The 18,118-nt window shown below is 35.5% G+C and overlaps 2 protein-coding genes across 5 annotated transcripts; one reads left to right on the plus strand and one right to left on the minus strand.

Moving 5' to 3' along the window:
• The first annotated feature begins 131 nt into the window (after nucleotides 1-131).
• LOC6651327 (glutamate receptor ionotropic, kainate 2) lies at nucleotides 132-6,656 on the plus strand. Of its 3 annotated transcripts, XM_023180701.2 has the most exons (15): nucleotides 133-483; nucleotides 551-964; nucleotides 1,033-1,199; nucleotides 2,781-2,834; nucleotides 2,895-3,059; nucleotides 3,121-3,279; nucleotides 3,342-3,545; nucleotides 3,600-3,803; nucleotides 3,867-3,971; nucleotides 4,107-4,364; nucleotides 4,484-5,005; nucleotides 5,400-5,597; nucleotides 5,651-5,852; nucleotides 6,002-6,190; nucleotides 6,253-6,656. In XM_023180701.2, exons 1-15 carry the CDS (start codon nucleotides 303-305, stop codon nucleotides 6,531-6,533), a joined length of 3,303 nt encoding a protein of 1,100 aa, XP_023036469.1. In that variant the 5' UTR covers nucleotides 133-302; the 3' UTR covers nucleotides 6,534-6,656. The 3 variants fall into 3 exon arrangements, with proteins under 3 accessions (XP_023036470.1, XP_023036469.1, XP_023036471.1); XM_023180702.2 differs by lacking the exon at nucleotides 4,107-4,364 and having other exon boundaries at nucleotides 132-483; XM_023180703.2 differs by lacking the exon at nucleotides 4,484-5,005 and having other exon boundaries at nucleotides 136-483.
• A 1,553-nt stretch (nucleotides 6,657-8,209) lies between these two features.
• On the minus strand, nucleotides 8,210-13,860 carry LOC6651329. Of its 2 annotated transcripts, none has more exons than XM_002072523.4 (7): nucleotides 13,692-13,860; nucleotides 10,784-10,911; nucleotides 10,503-10,729; nucleotides 10,322-10,438; nucleotides 9,776-10,216; nucleotides 9,272-9,701; nucleotides 8,210-9,201 (listed from the first exon to the last, which is right to left on the minus strand). In XM_002072523.4, exons 2-7 carry the CDS (start codon nucleotides 10,787-10,789, stop codon nucleotides 8,899-8,901), a joined length of 1,524 nt encoding a protein of 507 aa, XP_002072559.2. In that variant the 5' UTR covers nucleotides 10,790-10,911; nucleotides 13,692-13,860; the 3' UTR covers nucleotides 8,210-8,898. The 2 variants fall into 2 exon arrangements, with proteins under 2 accessions (XP_002072559.2, XP_023036280.1); XM_023180512.2 differs by having other exon boundaries at nucleotides 9,272-9,713.
• Nucleotides 13,861-18,118: the final 4,258 nt, after the last annotated feature.

An 18,118-nucleotide genomic window follows, 5' to 3' on the forward strand; every position in this document is an offset into this window, starting at 1 on the left:
TTTGTTTATTATTTTTAACGAAACTCAAAAAGAATATATTTTAAGCGCTTTTAAAATCAACCCCTATTCGTAAAGCTTAAAGCTCTGAAAAACTTTCATATTGGAAATTTGATTTTCTGGTCCGGATAACATAAAAAGACAGAACAAACTTGCAGAATAGTTGTATTGACTGACCGAATTATTAATGTAATTTGAAATAAGCGGAAAAAATCGAATAAATCTCTACAGTTTCGATGACTTGCAATTCGCAGAAACTAATCATCGTGTTTTTCTGAATAGCTGAACTTGAGCGAATTTTAATCATGCACTCTGAGTGTGCATACTGCGTGTATTGTTGTAGGTGTGGGGTAAAATATAAACAAAGCGTTCCAAAAAACATAGCGACATGGACATCCACCCCCACTTTTTATAAGGCTTGTTTGATACACGTGATATTGTCAATGGTTTTAATTGCAAATGCGCTTCCGCCAATAATTCGAGTGGGTAAGTGAAAACGGATTTAAAGAATTCTCTTGGCCACTTCTGTTCTAATAATTGCTTGTTTGTTAAGGTGCCATTTTCACGGAAAACGAACGAGAGAGTAGCCTAGAATCGGCGTTTAAATATGCGATATACCGCATCAATAAAGAAAAGGAAATTTTGCCAAATACCCAGTTGGTATACGATATTGAGTACGTGCCACGAGATGACTCCTTTCGAACAACGAAAAAGGTTTGTCGCCAGCTGGACGCAGGGGTTCAAGCAATTTTTGGTCCCACAGATTCCCTTCTTGCTGGTCATGTGCAATCTATATGCGAAGCCTACGATATACCTCACATTGAAGTGCGCATAGATTTAGAATCTAACGGAAAGGAGTTCTCCATTAACCTTTACCCATCATACAACATCCTAACCATGGCATATCGAGATTTAATGATGTATCTCAATTGGACGAAAGTAGCAGTTATTTATGAAGAGGATTATGGTAATGGGACAGATGCTTAGCATTATTATTCAAACCTCAAACTTCCTCCGCTTTAATTGCTTTTTTAGGTCTTTTTAATTTGATGCACTCTTCAACGGAGTTGAGAACTGAAATGTATATAAGACAAGCAAGTCCGGATACGTATCGGCAAGTTTTGCGAGCAATTCGTCAAAAAGAGATTTACAAAATAATAGTCGATACAAATCCAGCCAATATAAAACAATTTTTTCGCTCAGTGAGTATATATTTACATCTAATATACGACAAACGATGTATTAACCAGAGGCCGAGCTGACTCTGGCCGTGCCGAACTAGCACCCATAGGGTGAAATGACAAATTAGTCGGAAAAATATTTGCAATAGGCACCAGAAAGCTTTTCCGACACTATTAAGTGTATATATTTTTGATCAGCAACAACAGCCGAGTCAATCTAGCCATGTCCGTCCGTCTGTTCGTATGAACACCTAGATCTCGTAAACTTTAAGAGCTAGAGCCCCTAAATTCGGCATGTAGACTTTTGTATCACGTACTGTAATTGAGTTTATTTTAAATGTGCGCCACGCCTACTTCCGCCCCCGGAAATTTAATAAATCGGATTTTCTCGAAAACTAAAAAAAGTTAAAGCCATCAAATGTGATGTAACCGATTATTTCCCGCAGGTTTATCTTTGAATTTAACTACTGCAAATTTGACACACTAATACCCAACAACGTATCTCTAATACCCAACAACGTATCGTACTGAAAATAGCCAAGTTATCATTATAAACGTTATTCAGGTTTTTTAAGTAAGTAAGACATAATAGAGGAGTCGTCTGTTGGTCGGTGGCGACGCTAGAGTGCTCCTGTGCTTGTAAGAGTGAGCGAGGTGTACTTACATTTAATATTATAAATTAAAAACATTGGTTTATACCGAAGTCGGCGAGACAAAGTACTTACTTTAATTTTATTCTTTCATTACGTACTTGTGCCATAGCGGAAAAACGTTTCATAACCTTGTATTCTAGCAAGACTTCGTTATTTCTTATATTTTTTTGGCTTTCTAGAACATACTATGATAATAAAAAATGGTCTGGCAAAAAACTAAATCTTAAATTTAGAATATTAGTTTTTTGGCCTTTACATGTACACAAGTTGGCCTTTACACAAGTTGTGATGTATTTTGTCTTGCTTAATTTTTGTGCCTTTGCCAGCTTAATAACAGAAAGATGTATTAAATTTACATACGTAAATTTAAATGCGTTGATAACAGTGGCTGATCGTCGATATAGACCAGTATTTAAATTATCCCATTTGACTTGGCATATTGATTTTTATACCCTTGCAAAAGGGTTTTATTTTAGTCAGACGTGTGCAATGCAAAGTATATGAATTCTTGATCAGCACCACAAGACGGGGTTATATTTCATTTCCGTCCGTCTAGATCGACGCGATTCATTCTTGACAGTTTAAGCTACAGAGCTCTGATTTTGCGTGTAAGCTTCTATATACTGCATTGGTTGTTCATCTCGGATTCAACCAGATCGGCTCGATATATAATATAACTTGTTATTTTCTATTATACATCTGTCATATAAACATACGATAAAGTGACTTGCTACATACGACGGATTGCTCAAGCCTCAGATTTTAGACCGATCTGTCGCGAACATTTACAGCTTACTTCTGCGAATGCGCATTCGTACTTTTGTTAATACACAACTAAATGTTTAAGGTTTACCATATAGTATTTATCAGAACTAAGCCGTTACTTCAATTTGACAGTTTGAGTTTTTCAATTACTAATACATATAAGTACACTATTAAAAATTTATAGATATTGCAACTTCAAATGAACGACCATCGATATCACTACATGTTCACAACCTTTGTAAGTTTAAATTTGAAAGTATATAAGTCTATTATAATCAAAAAGTTTCCATATCGATAGGATCTTGAAACTTATGACCTGGAAGATTTCAGATACAATAGTGTAAATATTACGGCCTTCCGATTAGTTGATGTTGGAAGTAAGCGTTATTTGGACGTCATTGAACACATGCAAAAACTACAACATAGTGGGCTAGACCTAATCCATGGACAACCGTATTTAAAGGTAAGCATGACAACATCTACTAAATACGTGTTTTGTTCTATAACTCTGTGATTGGTTTCAGACCGAGGCAGCTCTTATGTTCGATTCGGTTTACACTTTTGCCGCCGGATTGCAGTCGTTGCATTCAGATAGTGGTCTTGCCTTGACGTTTAAGAACCTATCCTGCAGCTCCGATCAAACCTGGGGAGAGGGTCTCTCCCTTTATAATTATATAAATTCAGTAAGTACAAAGTTCATTATAAACAAAGCAGAAGAAAATGTTTCCGATGAATCTATTTAAAGGCTACAGTTGATGGCTTAACCGGCAATGTAAACTTTATAGAAGGACGTCGGACTAAATTTAAAATAGACATATTAAAATTAAAGCAGGAACAAATTCAAAAAGTCGGCTATTGGGAGCCCGACAGAGGCGTAAACATATCAGACCCAACAGCATTTTACGACTCGAATATCGCAAACATAACTCTGGTGGTTATGACTCGAGAAGTGTGTAAAATTGAATAGGGAGTTCCACGTAATATTCGATTGAACCTGTTGCAGGAAAGGCCGTATGTTATGGTAAAGGAGGACGCCAATCTAACTGGAAACGCTAGATTTGAGGGATTTTGTATTGACTTGCTGAAGGCCATTGCTCAGCAGGTGGGGTTCCAGTACAAAATTGAACTTGTGCCGGATAATATGTATGGGGTTTACATACCAGAAACCAATTCTTGGAACGGTATTGTTCAGGAACTGATGGAAAGAGTAAGTTTTGATCGTTAAGTTAATGTACTTTATATATATATTTTTTATTTCACAATTCTGTAGCGGGCTGATCTGGCCGTCGCCTCTATGACTATCAACTATGCACGTGAAAGTGTTATAGACTTTACCAAGCCATTTATGAACCTGGGTATTGGAATTCTGTTTAAGGTATGGCTTTTTGTGTGTCATTAAATTCATTCGTTCCATGCATTCCCGTTGGCTTGGCACAGCTTTTGCGATACTTGATAATTGGTTGTAGTTATTTATACTGTAGGATTAATTTTATGTGAATCACTTTAATAGGTTCCAACAAGTCAACCCACCAGACTGTTTTCCTTTATGAACCCGTTGGCCATTGAGATATGGCTGTATGTGCTAGCTGCTTATATATTAGTATCCTTCGCGCTTTTCGTCATGGCCAGATTCTCGCCCTATGAGTGGAAAAACCCCCACCCGTGCTACAAGGAAACGGATATTGTGGTGAACCAGTTTACCATATCGAACAGCTTTTGGTTCATTACTGGAACATTCTTGCGCCAAGGCTCAGGACTGAATCCAAAGGTATGAGTGAAAACACCGCGAATTTTCTGCTTTCTTATCCGTCCCTTTGTATGCGTCGTTATGTACCTTTCCTCAACACGAACTACTCTAAGGTTAAAGCAATTATAAATGTTTTACAGATATCAGATCGAGCTCAAACGAAATTTTTCTCGTTTATGAATCCACTTGCCATTGAAATATGGGTATATATAGCATTTGGATACATTCTTGTATCCATTTGCATTTGGATAGTGGCTCGTTTATCACCTGTGGAATGGGTTAATTCAAAGCCGCCCTGCTCTATGGCCTGCGACCATATAATACACAAGATTCGCAAAACACATTATAATGAAGACCACTTGGAACTAACTTACTTGCCCAGCATCAAGGAGCGGAATAATGGACACACTGAAATGAGCCATGATCAAAGGCGGAATGCCTCCCTAAAATCAGACCAAGAGGAAAATGTAGTGTTCGATTTAGATGAGAAAGCGCAAGCAGAATTTGTTGATGCCAAGGAAGTTGGTTTTGATGAAGTCACATCAGATTGCGATTCTGAAACCGTGGAATTAATAAGCATACAAAACGATTTCACTTTAAAGAATAGTTTTTGGTTTGCTATTGGGGCTTTGATGCAGCAAGGGTCCGACCTATATCCCAGGGTACATAAAATCATTACTATTTGAGTTACTTAAACATGTGATTAAAAGCCACGACCCACCTCTTCAAAAACAATTCCTTAACGACCACCTTTGAAAATTATTTCATGTGTTTCCAAAACTGATTATATTCTGCATCGTCATTATAATCAGAATCAATTTTTCCCAGTACTTCTTTCATCAACATTGATGAAGCATACATCTTCAATTCTTTGAGATTTGGAATGCAATATTTTTATCATCGTTAAAGTTCAAATGCAGAGACAAGTATGTAGAAAAAAAATCTTTTATAACAAAAAGGCGATCTACCTATGTAGAGGAAGTGTTATGTTTAAATTCGTCCCTTCTGATACAGGATATGGCAAATCTGTTATTATCGAGTTTTTTTCGTTCACAGGCAACGTCTACTCGAATTGTTGGCGGCTGTTGGTTCTTCTTCTGTCTAATTATAATATCATCGTACACTGCCAATCTGGCTGCATTTTTAACCGTAGAACGAATGATTTCCCCCATTGAAAGCGCGTCCGATTTGGCTGAACAGACAGAGATTTCCTATGGAACTTTAGAGGGAGGCTCTACAATGACATTTTTTAGGGAAAGTATTTGCATTTGCAGAACTGTTTGATCTTAATAAAACACCATTTATAGGATTCCAAAATTGGGATATATCAAAAAATGTGGCGGTACATGGAGAATCGAAAGTCCAATGTGTTTGTTAAAACTTACGAAGATGGCATAAAACGGGTGATGGAAGGCAACTACGCTTTTCTTATGGAATCGACCATGCTAGACTACGCAGTTCAGCGGGATTGTAATCTAACCCAAATAGGTGGCCTTCTGGACTCTAAGGGTTAGTTGACTTTTAGAACAATAGTTTTAATTGGAGATCAAATGCTGAACTATTGTCCGTCACCAGATCTCTATAGATTTTTAAAAAACTTTAGTTTTTTTTCAAATCGAGTTTGAAAATATGTAAACTAAACATACATATCTGCACAGGTTATGGTATTGCTACACCTAAGGGATCAATTTGGAGGGACAAAATAAGCTTGGCCATCTTGGAGCTACAAGAAAAAGGCATTATTCAGATACTTTACGACAAGTGGTGGAAAAATACTGGCGACGTTTGTAACAGAGATGACAAAAGCAAGGAGTCTAAAGCTAATGCTTTAGGCGTTGAAAACATCGGTACACAACTTAAGCCCCCAAGTCTTTATCGTTCTCAGTTTCCAATCTATTATCGTTTTCAGGTGGCGTGTTTGTTGTTCTTCTGTGCGGACTAGCGCTTGCCGTAGTTGTGGCAATCTTTGAGTTTTGTTGGAACTCCAAGAAAAACCTCCACACCGAAAACCAATCACTGTGTTCGGAAATGGCTGAGGAACTGCGCTTTGCTATGCACTGCCATGGATCAAAATCGAAGCAAAGACCGGCACTGAAACGTAATTGCTTGAAATGTGCTACTGGATCCACTTATGTGCCTACCACCTTGGGTGTACCAAACGTCGGAGTGCATTACAACTATTTCAATTGATCCGAACCAAAATCATTATTTAAATGTGTATTTTTATATTATCCAATTCAAAAATGCAAATTTAAGGGTTAATGTAAGTAGGAATGATTGGTTTGTTAAAGTAAAATAAATGTATGTACTATATATGTATTGCCCAATTTCTTGATTCTTCCGGGACTTACTATATATTTTGTATGTAAAGCGGGGGTATTGCTAACTTCTGGCTCAAGAACTGCTTCCTAGCCGATTACACAGGCCGACATGATTTTTGGTGACGTTAACCTGAGAGGTGTTTTTAACTAATTCGGGTACGCTGATTCTGACTGCATACTCAGTTTTTGTTCATCAGGGTTGGAAAATAGGCACCCAAAAGTATACTACATAAAGTTAAAAATTGTTTTTCTACATTTTTAATGAATTGTAGAATTTCTTGTTTAAGAAAAATAGCTGTTGTTTGCCAACAATACTTATAAACAATTTGTTAGATTCATAAAATTACAATAGTTTTTTAAAATTAACAAGTTGCAAATGCTTCGAATCCCTATAGCATACTTTTTGGTTCGAATTTTACTAATTTTGGAACCATATCCAAAGTGCATGATAATATGCATGATAACAAAGAAATGCCTCTTTGATTTTGTGTAAATTGCGTTTAAATCATACCTAATATATTAATAGGTTAAAATAATAACGTTTTGAGTATAATAACTGGTTTATATTATACTAGAAAATATTGAAAATGGGGCCATTTTGATATATACATTTTTTTTCGAAATCCTGTCGTGAGGGGCAACAACTGAATACAGGGCCGTGATCAGCACCCCCTGTGTTATTAGAAATCCCACAGGACCAAAACGTATGTATGTATAAAGCTCGTTCGTTATTACTAGTATTAATTAGAAGTATGCTAAAATTGAAGGAAGCTTACACGATCATTTAATTGCTCTGACCACACGATATTTTTTTATTTTGAGAAATATACAATATTTATATTTTACAATAAGATTCACAATAACTTCGTAAGTTACAATTTTATTTGTTAATTTGTTTAATATTCCCCGTTAAAACATCAACCATGCGTAGACAACTTACATTTTTTGTAGATATACATAGATACTAGGTATGTATACAGTAAGTAGTATATATACACATATGTATATATTATATGATTATTATAAAATTATTTTATTATTGTCACGGAACTCACAATCAAATGATGCATATGGCACATATGTATTTATGTATTGTCAATAAATATATTCGAATCAATATATATATATATATATATATATATATGTATATATATATTCATATTCGAATGAATATACCTATATATATATATATGTATATATGTACTTATTTACACTTGAACTTATTTTCAAACTAACTAAATCTTTTAATCCTTTCATAAAATGTAGATTGTATGTTATATTAAATATGTATATAGAAAGATATATGAGTGCACTATTTAAGATCATACTAGATACAGAAACCGAAACGTGTTCCGGATAGGCCAAAGAATGTTTCGATTTCAATGATTGGGACACCAATTATTCAAATTACAACAACGCGCACACGTAGTAGTTGACGACGCACACTTTTTTGTAAGATTGAGGTTGTTATTACCCAAAATAAATGAAGCCTGTAAGTTCATATCTAGTTAGATTAATATTTATGCATTGTCATTTGATATATTCTTTTTAGCTGTGATAACGGGACTTTAAAATCCCGCGTATTTATTGGTGAGGTTTTTGACTAACTAGTTTGTTGATATGAGTGAATCCTTGTGTTTTTATCGGATAGTAATAGGTACATTGGTAGTACAGGAAATAAGTGGTATAATTTCAAATTTTCAAACGGATGAAGCCATCCAAGTATTCCGAACCTTTAAGGAAAGTCTGGGAAATCCTTTGTATTCCATTTTTAAATGGTATAATCAAATTAATGCCAATAATTCTACCCATGAATTCGAGCTCTGCACTCCTGGTTTCAATCAGATATGGTATGTGCAATCTTATCATAACAAAATATATAATATACATTCACTAGGATTAGATATGACAATAACGACCTGTTTAAGCTTCGCTCTATATATATTCTCCGCAGTTCAAACTTTTGTTTAAATTGACAACCATTTCGATTATTTTCCCATAAAAGTTTTCTTTACGTGTACTGTTTTTTTTTTTTGTTGAACATTGGAAGAATTCCCTGATAAAAAATTAGAGCGGTAGATATGATAGTCTCGAACAATTACTTCCGTTATTTCCGGTGATATACATATACGGATATTTTAAATTTCACACATGCACAGTAAATGCTTTGGCAATTATTACGTACATCGGATCTGGATTTTGATTGGGGTTGAGATTTTATATGGACCGTTGAATTAATATTCATGATCGTCTTGCAATTCAACATCGACTCCATAATGATCAGTTTTTGGATCTTGTTCTCGATCTGAAGACATCAAAGGGACAGGCGATTGCTCAAAATCTGCGTTCGCCAAACCCAGACCATTAAAGTTTTTGAAATAAAATAAGTTGCTTGGAATCAATCTGTTTTCGATGGGAAGTGGAGGTCGCTGATGTACATAATATTTTGTTTTTACGTTTTGTGATTGGGATGCTGGTTCATCCACACTTGTAGGTTGACCCCTTGTATTGCGCTGAAACTGATTGCTTGGAGAAAACTAACAAAACACACATTAATAAGTTTAAATGTACTTATTGATATTCGATTAGGAATAAGTTATTACGCACCTGTTTGAAAAGTGAACGATTTCTTTCTCTAAAATGAGATTGTCGAATCGGATATGTTCTAGGTATGCCGATTACAGTTTGATCTTGATCCTTTTCAAGCAGATCGCCTGAGTACTCTTCAGTAGCTGGAATTCTAATTCTAGCAGACCGACCTGAGTTCGACGAGAATATGCCCTCCTTTGGGATCTGTTTGCCGCCACTATTATGGGCAGCCAACGAGTGGCCAATACGGCGAGTAGACGCCCGGACATTATTCTGGCTATTTACGTTTTTGTTGTTGGGCATTTGCTCACTTGGTATCGGCTTTCGAGCTCGACCAATGTCAGCATAATCATGACCACTTCCATCTGGGCTGCGATTCTCGTCATCTACAAGTATTGAATCCGATTGTGTATTGAACGTAGGCTGAGATTTGTATGCCGGTTGAATACTGTAAATGGAGCTGCATTTAGTCAGAGTTAGTCATAGTTTTTTGGATTTTAGTTTTTGGGAAATAATGCTCACTTTTGTCCATTGGCGATTTCCTTAAGTACGGCCACGCGTGCAGCCATTTCTTCATCTCGTCTTTGCTGTGTTAACTCCTTTGCCCTTTCAGTCCAAATCAGCTCTTTTAGCTTTTGAAAGCTTCCTTGAACAGCTACAGAGTTTTGGTTCCCACCAGTGTTTCCACCACTCCCTTGCATATTTGCAGCTGGTACCCCCATATATCTGTTTTTGCTTGCTCTGCGGGCCGACGAGGAAACAGTAAGTCCATTTTGTGGCCGAGTTTCCGAACCATACAAACGAGCTTGATTAGACGATGCCAAACCAGGATTAGTGGGCCCTGCGGGATCTACAAGCCGCTGACGGTGTTCGAAAGATACTCGTGAGGGCATTACGGGCTCGCGGCTCACCACACGACCAAACACAGGTGAACGCGCCCGTTCTCTTGCCCCCATTCGAAACCTAAATCATTATGTTGGTTAACAAATATAGAAGAGCACAGCAATATGTAAAAAAATATATGTAAATTAAAAATCCTTTTTTTTGCTGTGTACTAACTGTACTTACGAGCCAAGCATACGAGAATTGGAATAAAGTGGTTCCCAAACATTGTACGTGAAGGGGTCTCGATAGGTGGGTATTTCATTGGTTATTTCTGCAGCTCGAGATTGTCGTTTAGAAAATCTAATGAAAGGTGAGATGGTCAACATTAGCTAGTCAAAATTGTGTATGGCATTCAAGGACTAACATCCACATGGCGCGTAACTCCTCGCATGTCGGCTCCTGGGAACCGAGTGGAAATGTTTTCGGGACGAAAACTTCTCCAACTGCCACTGTTCCAACGTCTTTACCGGCACTACTACTTTCTCCAGCGTAGTCGCGACTGCGCCCATTCAAATAATTTGCATTACTTTTGCCTAGTAGAAGGCATATCAAAATGACCAAGTAATCTATGTGTAGGGCCCTAATCTGCAACTAAATGCAGACTGACGTCAGTATTCGATTCAACAGAACATAATATGTACCTACCAGCATCTTTGAAGAACCTGCTCAAGTCCCAGATCTAGTGACGCTTGTAAGTCCCGACAATCGTTTTCTATACTTGCATTGACACAAGTATTTAGTATTCAGATCCCAACCGGCCTCGGAATATATATCTGTCAACCAGGGAAGTGTTGTTTCATATAGAATTACTTAGAATTGTTCGATACCATACAAAATTAAAAAATTAACTTTATCATCGCATGCAATTACGATTATCTCTAATAAAGAAAAGGACATTTTCAAAAAATGTAGAAATAACACTGTGATAGTCGAAACAAAAGACATGGCAAAATTCGATGGTTTCACCCTATTTCGGGTCCTGCGAATCGAACTGCATCATTAGTTTTTTAAGTTATCACGATGGTTTCATACAAAATTTTTTCCGAAAGTTTTTCATCAAAGTTGCCATTTTTTCGAAAAGGATGTTTTTTTTATTTGCTTCTAACTTCTAAAATATTAATTTTTTTACAAAATTTTAAAAAACTTTCTTCAGCAACGTTTCTTAAAATTAAAAGAGCTACAAATGTTGGGAAGACATCTAGCCTCTAAGTCCGTCCGTTCCCGAGCTTTGGGAGAAAATGTAAAAAAACGAATCTTGACCCAATTTTTTTTATGTTTTCTTTCTCGCATTTTGCTGATATTGAAAATTTTCCATTCGAATCTGGATCCTAATGTGAGAATTTACTATGCTCAATGGCAGCAGAAGAAACACCAGACCTATCTAATTTACAATTTATAATATAACCATTTAATCAAATTTAATTTTTTACCCTTGCAAAAATGGTATATTTATTTTGGTCAGAAGTGTCCAACGCATAGAGGGAAGCATTTCCGACCATATAAAGTATATATATTTTTGATCAGCATGACGAGACGCGTTAATAAAGTTATTTTCTCAATAACTTCATTATTTTCTGAGCTATTGTCATAATTTAATATTGGTGAGTTTATTACACCCATAAACAAATCTGCCAAATTTGATCAAGATCTTTCGGCCCGTAGCTTACTACCACCGGGCCCTGATATCTTCTCGACGGCCCTGGTGCAAGGGTATAAAAGTTGCTGAAGAAAGTTTGTAAAAAAATTAATATTTTAGAAGTTAGAAGCAAATGAAAAAAACATCCTTTTTGAAAAAATGGCAAATGTGATAAAAAACTTCCGGAAAAAATTTTGTATGAAACCATCGTGATAACTTAAAAAACTAATGATGAAGTTCGATTCGCAGGACCCGAAATAGGGTGAAACCATCGAATTTTGCCATGTCTTTTTTTTCGACTATCACAGTGTAATTATTGGATATGTGTGCATATGTATATCTCTTATAGGTGCATGGTATAAAAATGTTATATGTTGTGTTATCCAATATTTTTCCGGATTATTGGGTTATTATTTAAACCAGAGGGACGGAGCTGAAGTTTATATACCTTAACAAGGTTTTGTAATACCCGTTATTTACATACAAGCGTCAAAATGAAAAAAAAAAACCAATTGATCTAAAAAGACCGCGCCACAAACCTGTTTACTCATTGGCATAAGAATCAAAGCAGTTTTCTGACCTAAGTAATTATTTCTGCGGGAGCTAAATTTTTCACATTCCAATTTTTCCCATTACGGTGTATATGACAAGCATTAATTTTTACGATAATCAATTTGAAAATAGCGAAGATATTGATAAAGCACACTATTTTTAATCGATTGTTCCTATGAAAGGTTTATGTCATAAAGTTCATGTGATAGTGGGGCGACCCGGCTTAATTCGAGGATAGAAGGACTGACATAAAGACGTACATGGGGCTATATGAACTCGTCTAGTTTGCTATAAGTATATAAATACTTTGTATTGTCGGAGTTGCTTTGTTTTATGTGTTGCACACCCAAATGAATATACTCTGTTTGCAAAAATATAAATAAGTAGGCGTATATAACTTGCATTTTATAAAAGTACATAAGTGTATTAAGGTAAGTTACGACAATTTATTTAGGCTTGGCTGATTTTAATCACCGCATGTATAAAACTAGGGTTTCTAATAAAACGCACCCTGCGTTTTTTGTAAATATGATTGTTTGGCCTGTCTTTCTAAAATTACTTGCCCCACTCTGCTTACGCCCTTGGGTGAGTTTAATTGCAGGCGGTGCTATTTCTCACCGTGCCGAAATTTTGATATTTTTGTAAGATTTTGTATTAGTATATGTATACCTACTTAATTTATTTATAACAAACTTTTTACATATGCTTAATAATTATTTACCTTACAAGCTCATATGGACTTAAGCGATTCAACGACCAACTCCACCCTTATGGTGAGAAACGTTTGTATTTGTTGTCTTACTTTTATAAAATATAGTTCACTACTTGATATCGATAAATATTGATTAAAATAATTCCTCTATTGATTGATTGATTAAAGTTTGCAGAAGAAGCCCAAACCCCAAGGTTTGGTGACTTTTATAGTTTTTAATATCTAGCTTTTAGTATTTAGCATACATCGTTGATGCCGTTGCTGTTGATGATGATCAATATATGTACATACATACATATATACTATGTAGGATCAGAAACATTTTCATCAACTTTAATATACAATTTTACCTTTAGATCAGATTTAGTTATAAGAAAAGAGCAACAGAAAAATATGTTTATTACCTAAAAACAAAAACAAGTTTTTACTTTGTCGCAGTGTAAAAAAAATTTAAAATTTAATTTTAATCTTAAGCCTCTCCAGCTATATAATACACATAGTTACCCGGTGATCTAAGAGTAATATACATATGTATTTGTGGGTCCCGGGGTGCGATTCAATGTGCAGGTGCTGGACAAATAAGTATTTTGTGCATATAAAAAGTGCATTGGTGCTCATAATTTTCTAAATTTTATTTCTTTTGGTTGATTTACTTTTTGTATAAACTTCGGGTCTTTTGCCATTCCATATATGTAAATACATATGATAAGCAAAAGCTGGTTCTCCACCTGATGCCGCTTGCACTTCGAAGTAGGGGGGGAAAGATTCACATGTATCAGCCATTTCAGTATATGTCAAAAATTAACCACCAAATGTATATCTGCAAAATTGTATCTTCTCTAATGCAAAATATTAAAAATGATAATCAAATGATGTATTTGATTTGATAAGATATAACTTTTCTGGAATTGTCAATGACGCAACTGACTATGTTGGCAATTTTTTTTTCGGTTTTTCTTGTTTTAACTTAGATATATTTTGTTTTTTAACATTTGAAAATAAAATAAGTAAATAAATTTTAATATCGAAAATGAAACATGTTTAATAAGCTAATTTAAATTTGTAAGCATGGATGAAAGAATGTACATATGTATATATGTATGTACATATGTATGTATGTAAGAATTGTGGATTTTATAAAACGAAAATATCTGACGTCGTTGTAGATATTTTTAAATATCTTTCAGTAATAAAATATAGGTGTGCTCGGTAAATTGATACAAAATAAAATTATCCTTTCAAATACTGAAAGGTTTAAGTCCGCTAGTATGCGATAAATCCTCATATCCACATTCCTTGGCCAGCCATGCGCACACGAGACAAAGGAAGTGGAGGCACAAGTGAGTAGGCGAGCGCAATTTCATACATAACTTCGATATGTCAAGTATTACTTGCCTGTACTTCAATCCACGCCTCAATTTAACAATAGGCACACTAGAAATTAAACACTTTTTATTAAAGTTGGGCTTGTATGTATTACTGCCGAAATTTCACAGAATAGGCACTCTCGCTAAGGCTGTACGTCTACAAAGCACTGCGTGGGTGTGAAGGTAAGTTGAATCAATATACACTTTCTGCGACTAAACCTGGTCCGTGTGTACCTGATGCTGGAATGGAAATCTATTCCCCAACGGTCTTTTATTTCAAGGTCCTCGCTTCAACTGCTTGGTGAAGCTCTTTACAATTTTGCTAGAGGTCGCTTTTAACGTACTTGATTCCGTTACGTCTTTGTAACGTTTTACTCTGTTTGATACTGTTATAGGAGATATATAAAATATGTAAAATAAAGCAATGCAAGTTTATGAGAGTAAAATGAAATTACAAATTTTTTGTTTTTTCTCTCCGCACTTTATACCGCCCCGGAAGTCGAAAAAAAGATAATCCACGAAATGGTTAAACTATCGTCGATATTGGCATATCGATTTTATATCATAATATTTATGGTGATACCGAACTGCATAAAAACCAAACTGAAAAAACCCGAGACTACATACATACATACATACATACATATGTTTGCATATGTTTCCTATGCAGCATGTAAAAGAATTTCATAGATTAAAAACAGCTGTTTCACATAGTAACTGATTACTGAAAAGCATAAAATGTTATATCAAATCAAACGATTACTGACTACGGACAAACACCTTGAATGAAATCTTTATGCCTCTAAAATATATTTATGATCATTATTTAGATTAAGACACATATTTAATAAGTTACTGAATACGTAAGTACCCTGCAACTAAAAAACAACACTTAGACTCTTCATGCTATTTGCTACAAGCGTTCAAAGGTTTTATTTATAATAATAAAAGACAATGTATGTATGTATATATGTTTAAGTTAGTCTTACCCAAATCTTTATTAAACTTATTCTCAAATAAACTTAAATTATTATTGTATTTTAGAGATTGTTATTCCTATTTTCTTATTAGTTTAATCAATATTATTCTTAAACAAAATTATTTATTTTAACATAGTAATATCAAAAATGAATATGATGAGAGCGGTAGCAAAAAAAAATGAAGTAAGTAAGTCGTCTCGCCGACTTAGGTATACCATACACCAGTAAAGCAAATATTTCAACTTTATTAAACAAATGCATTTTCACATGCTTCTTACAAGCATATCTTAGTATCTCGCTCACTCAATCATACGAGCACCCTAGCGCCCCCACCAGCCAACGACCAACTCCGGCCTTATGGAAAAACGTTTATATGCATAACTCGACTGTTTTTTGTCCGATTTTGATCAAATTTGGTATTGTGCTAGATATTAGTATTAAATGTAATTGTGCCAAATTTGATTGCATACGGTAAAAAAATACGGGAGATAATCAAGTTTTTCAAATTACGGGGGCGGAGAAGGGCTTGGCAAAATTTTTATACATTTAAAATGTGTGCATTTACTAAGCGAATATACATACCAAATATGGTGTCTCTAGCTGGAATAGTTTTTGAGATAACCGTTTTTTTTAAATTGCGGGGGCGGAAAGGGGCGTGGCAAAAATTTGATATAAACTTGATCACTCTACATACTACACGAGTCTACATACCAAATTTGGTGACTCTAGCTCTTACAGTCTCCGAGATCTAGGTGTTCATACGGACATACGGACGGACGGACGGACAGACGGACATGGCTAGATCGACTCGGTTGTTGATCCTGATCAAGAATATATATACTTTGTGGGGTCGGAGATGCTTCCTTCTGCCTGTTACATACATTTTGGCGACTTTAATATACCATTTCACCCTATGGGTGTATGGTATAATGAAGTAAGTAAATCGTCTCGCCGACTTGGGTATACTATACACCAGGTGAAACAAATATTTAAAATTTCGAAAACCAAATGGATGTATATTAAATTGTTTTAACATACCTCATACCATATGCTATCTCGCTCATTCTACAAACACACGAGCACTCTAGCGCCGCCACTAGCCAACGGCCAATTCTGCCCTTATGGATCGCGTAGCAAAATACGTTCATACGTATATTTTTCATGTTTCTAGTCCGATTTCAATGAAATTTGGTAGTTTGATAGAAATAGATAAGATTTATTAGTCTGCCAAATTTGATCGCGATGGACAAAAAATTACAAGAGCCAATCGGTTTTTTCTAAATTATGGAGGCGGAAGTGGGCGTGGCAACATATTAAAATATATGTATTCTGCGCGCATACTAAGCCAGTATACATACTAAATTTGGTGACTATAGCTTTGTTAGTTTTGGAGAAAATCAGTTTTGTTTAATTTGCGGGGGCGGAAATGGGCGTGGCAAAATTTTTAAATAGTCAATATCTGCGCGTCTATTAAGCTAGCTTACATACGAAATTTAATGTCGGTAGCTTTCATAGTTTTTAAGAAAATCTGTTTTATGTAAATTCCGGGGCGGAAGCGCGGAAGTTTGCGCGCTTACTAAACGAGTATATAAACCAAATTTGATGTCTCTATCTGCTACACTTTTTAAGAAAAACAGTTTTATGTAAATTCTGGGGGCGTAAGGGGGCGTGGCCAAAATTCCAATTAACTCTATATATTTACATACCACACGAGTCTACATACCAAATTTGGCTCTAGCTCTTATAGTCTCCGAGATCTGCGTGTTCATACAGACGGAAGGACGGACAGACGGGCATGGCTAGATCGACTCGGTTGTTGATCCTGATCAAGAATATATATACTTTGTGGGGTCGGAGATGCTTCCTTCAGCCTGTTACATACATTTTGGCGACTTTAATATACCAATTCACCCTATGGGTGTATGGTATAACCAGAGGGCCGGGGCTAACTTCGACCACGTCAAAGTTTGTATACCCTGGCAACTTTTTTGGTAACTATTTCTTTACCTATAGCCATTAAAGTGGAAAAACGTTTTATCTAAAAAGGCTAATATTTGCGAAAGAAAGGCCTACAATCTTAGCATAGGAAATAACGAAGATATTGATCAAAGTCACTGTTTTCCACCGATCGCTCCTATGGGAGCTGGGGATAATATAGAACGATCGGTGGAAAACAGTAACTATATCTAGTTACTTGATCTGTATCAAATCGGCACATTCACTAACAGATATATTAAGCTGACAAATATTTAATTTGAAAGCAATCGTGTTAAAAGTAATGAAGTTATTTAGAAAAGACACTGTTTTCGACCGATCGATCCTATGGGAGCTATATGATATAGTCACGCGATCTTGATCAGATCTTAAAAGTAACGAAGTTATTTAGAAAAGTCACTGTTTTCGACCAGAAAAATTGGCAGTTCGGACAAAGTCATAAGAAACTTTGATGAAAATCAGTGCGAATATGGACAAAACTGGTGGAACGAATAGAAAAATTTCTGCTTTCTACCAACTCCATTCATCCTAATTTTATATTTTTTTCTTACCAAAGATACTTAATTAATTCATGTATTTTTATCACGGTTGCGCAGACTTGGATCAAGCAACGCTATGTTACGCCAGAAGTGTCTCTTGATTTGGGTTCCATAGAAGGCAAAGTTCTTGAGTTTTTTTTTTTAATTTGATCATTATTTCAGATAAAAATGACAATTTTTCTTTATTTTGTATATGAGC

This window comes from Drosophila willistoni, chromosome 3R, assembly GCF_018902025.1.
Source record: "Drosophila willistoni isolate 14030-0811.24 chromosome 3R, UCI_dwil_1.1, whole genome shotgun sequence".
NCBI lineage: Eukaryota > Metazoa > Arthropoda > Insecta > Diptera > Drosophilidae > Drosophila > Drosophila willistoni.

Excerpts from the sequence above, each read along its gene's own strand:
- LOC6651327 (XM_023180701.2), top strand. The coding sequence starts at position 303 with ATGCACTCTGAGTGTGCATACTGCGTGTATTGTTGTAGGTGTGGGGTA. Across the intron at positions 3,546-3,599 it reads TGGTGGTTATGACTCGAGAA|GAAAGGCCGTATGTTATGGT; the intron begins GTGTGTAAAATT and ends AACCTGTTGCAG. Across the intron at positions 3,804-3,866 it reads TTCAGGAACTGATGGAAAGA|CGGGCTGATCTGGCCGTCGC; the intron begins GTAAGTTTTGAT and ends ACAATTCTGTAG.
- LOC6651329 (XM_023180512.2), bottom strand. Across the intron at positions 10,439-10,502 it reads GAGTTACGCGCCATGTGGAT|ATTTTCTAAACGACAATCTC; the intron begins GTTAGTCCTTGA and ends ACCTTTCATTAG. Across the intron at positions 9,714-9,775 it reads GAAATCGCCAATGGACAAAA|CTCCATTTACAGTATTCAAC; the intron begins GTGAGCATTATT and ends GACTAAATGCAG.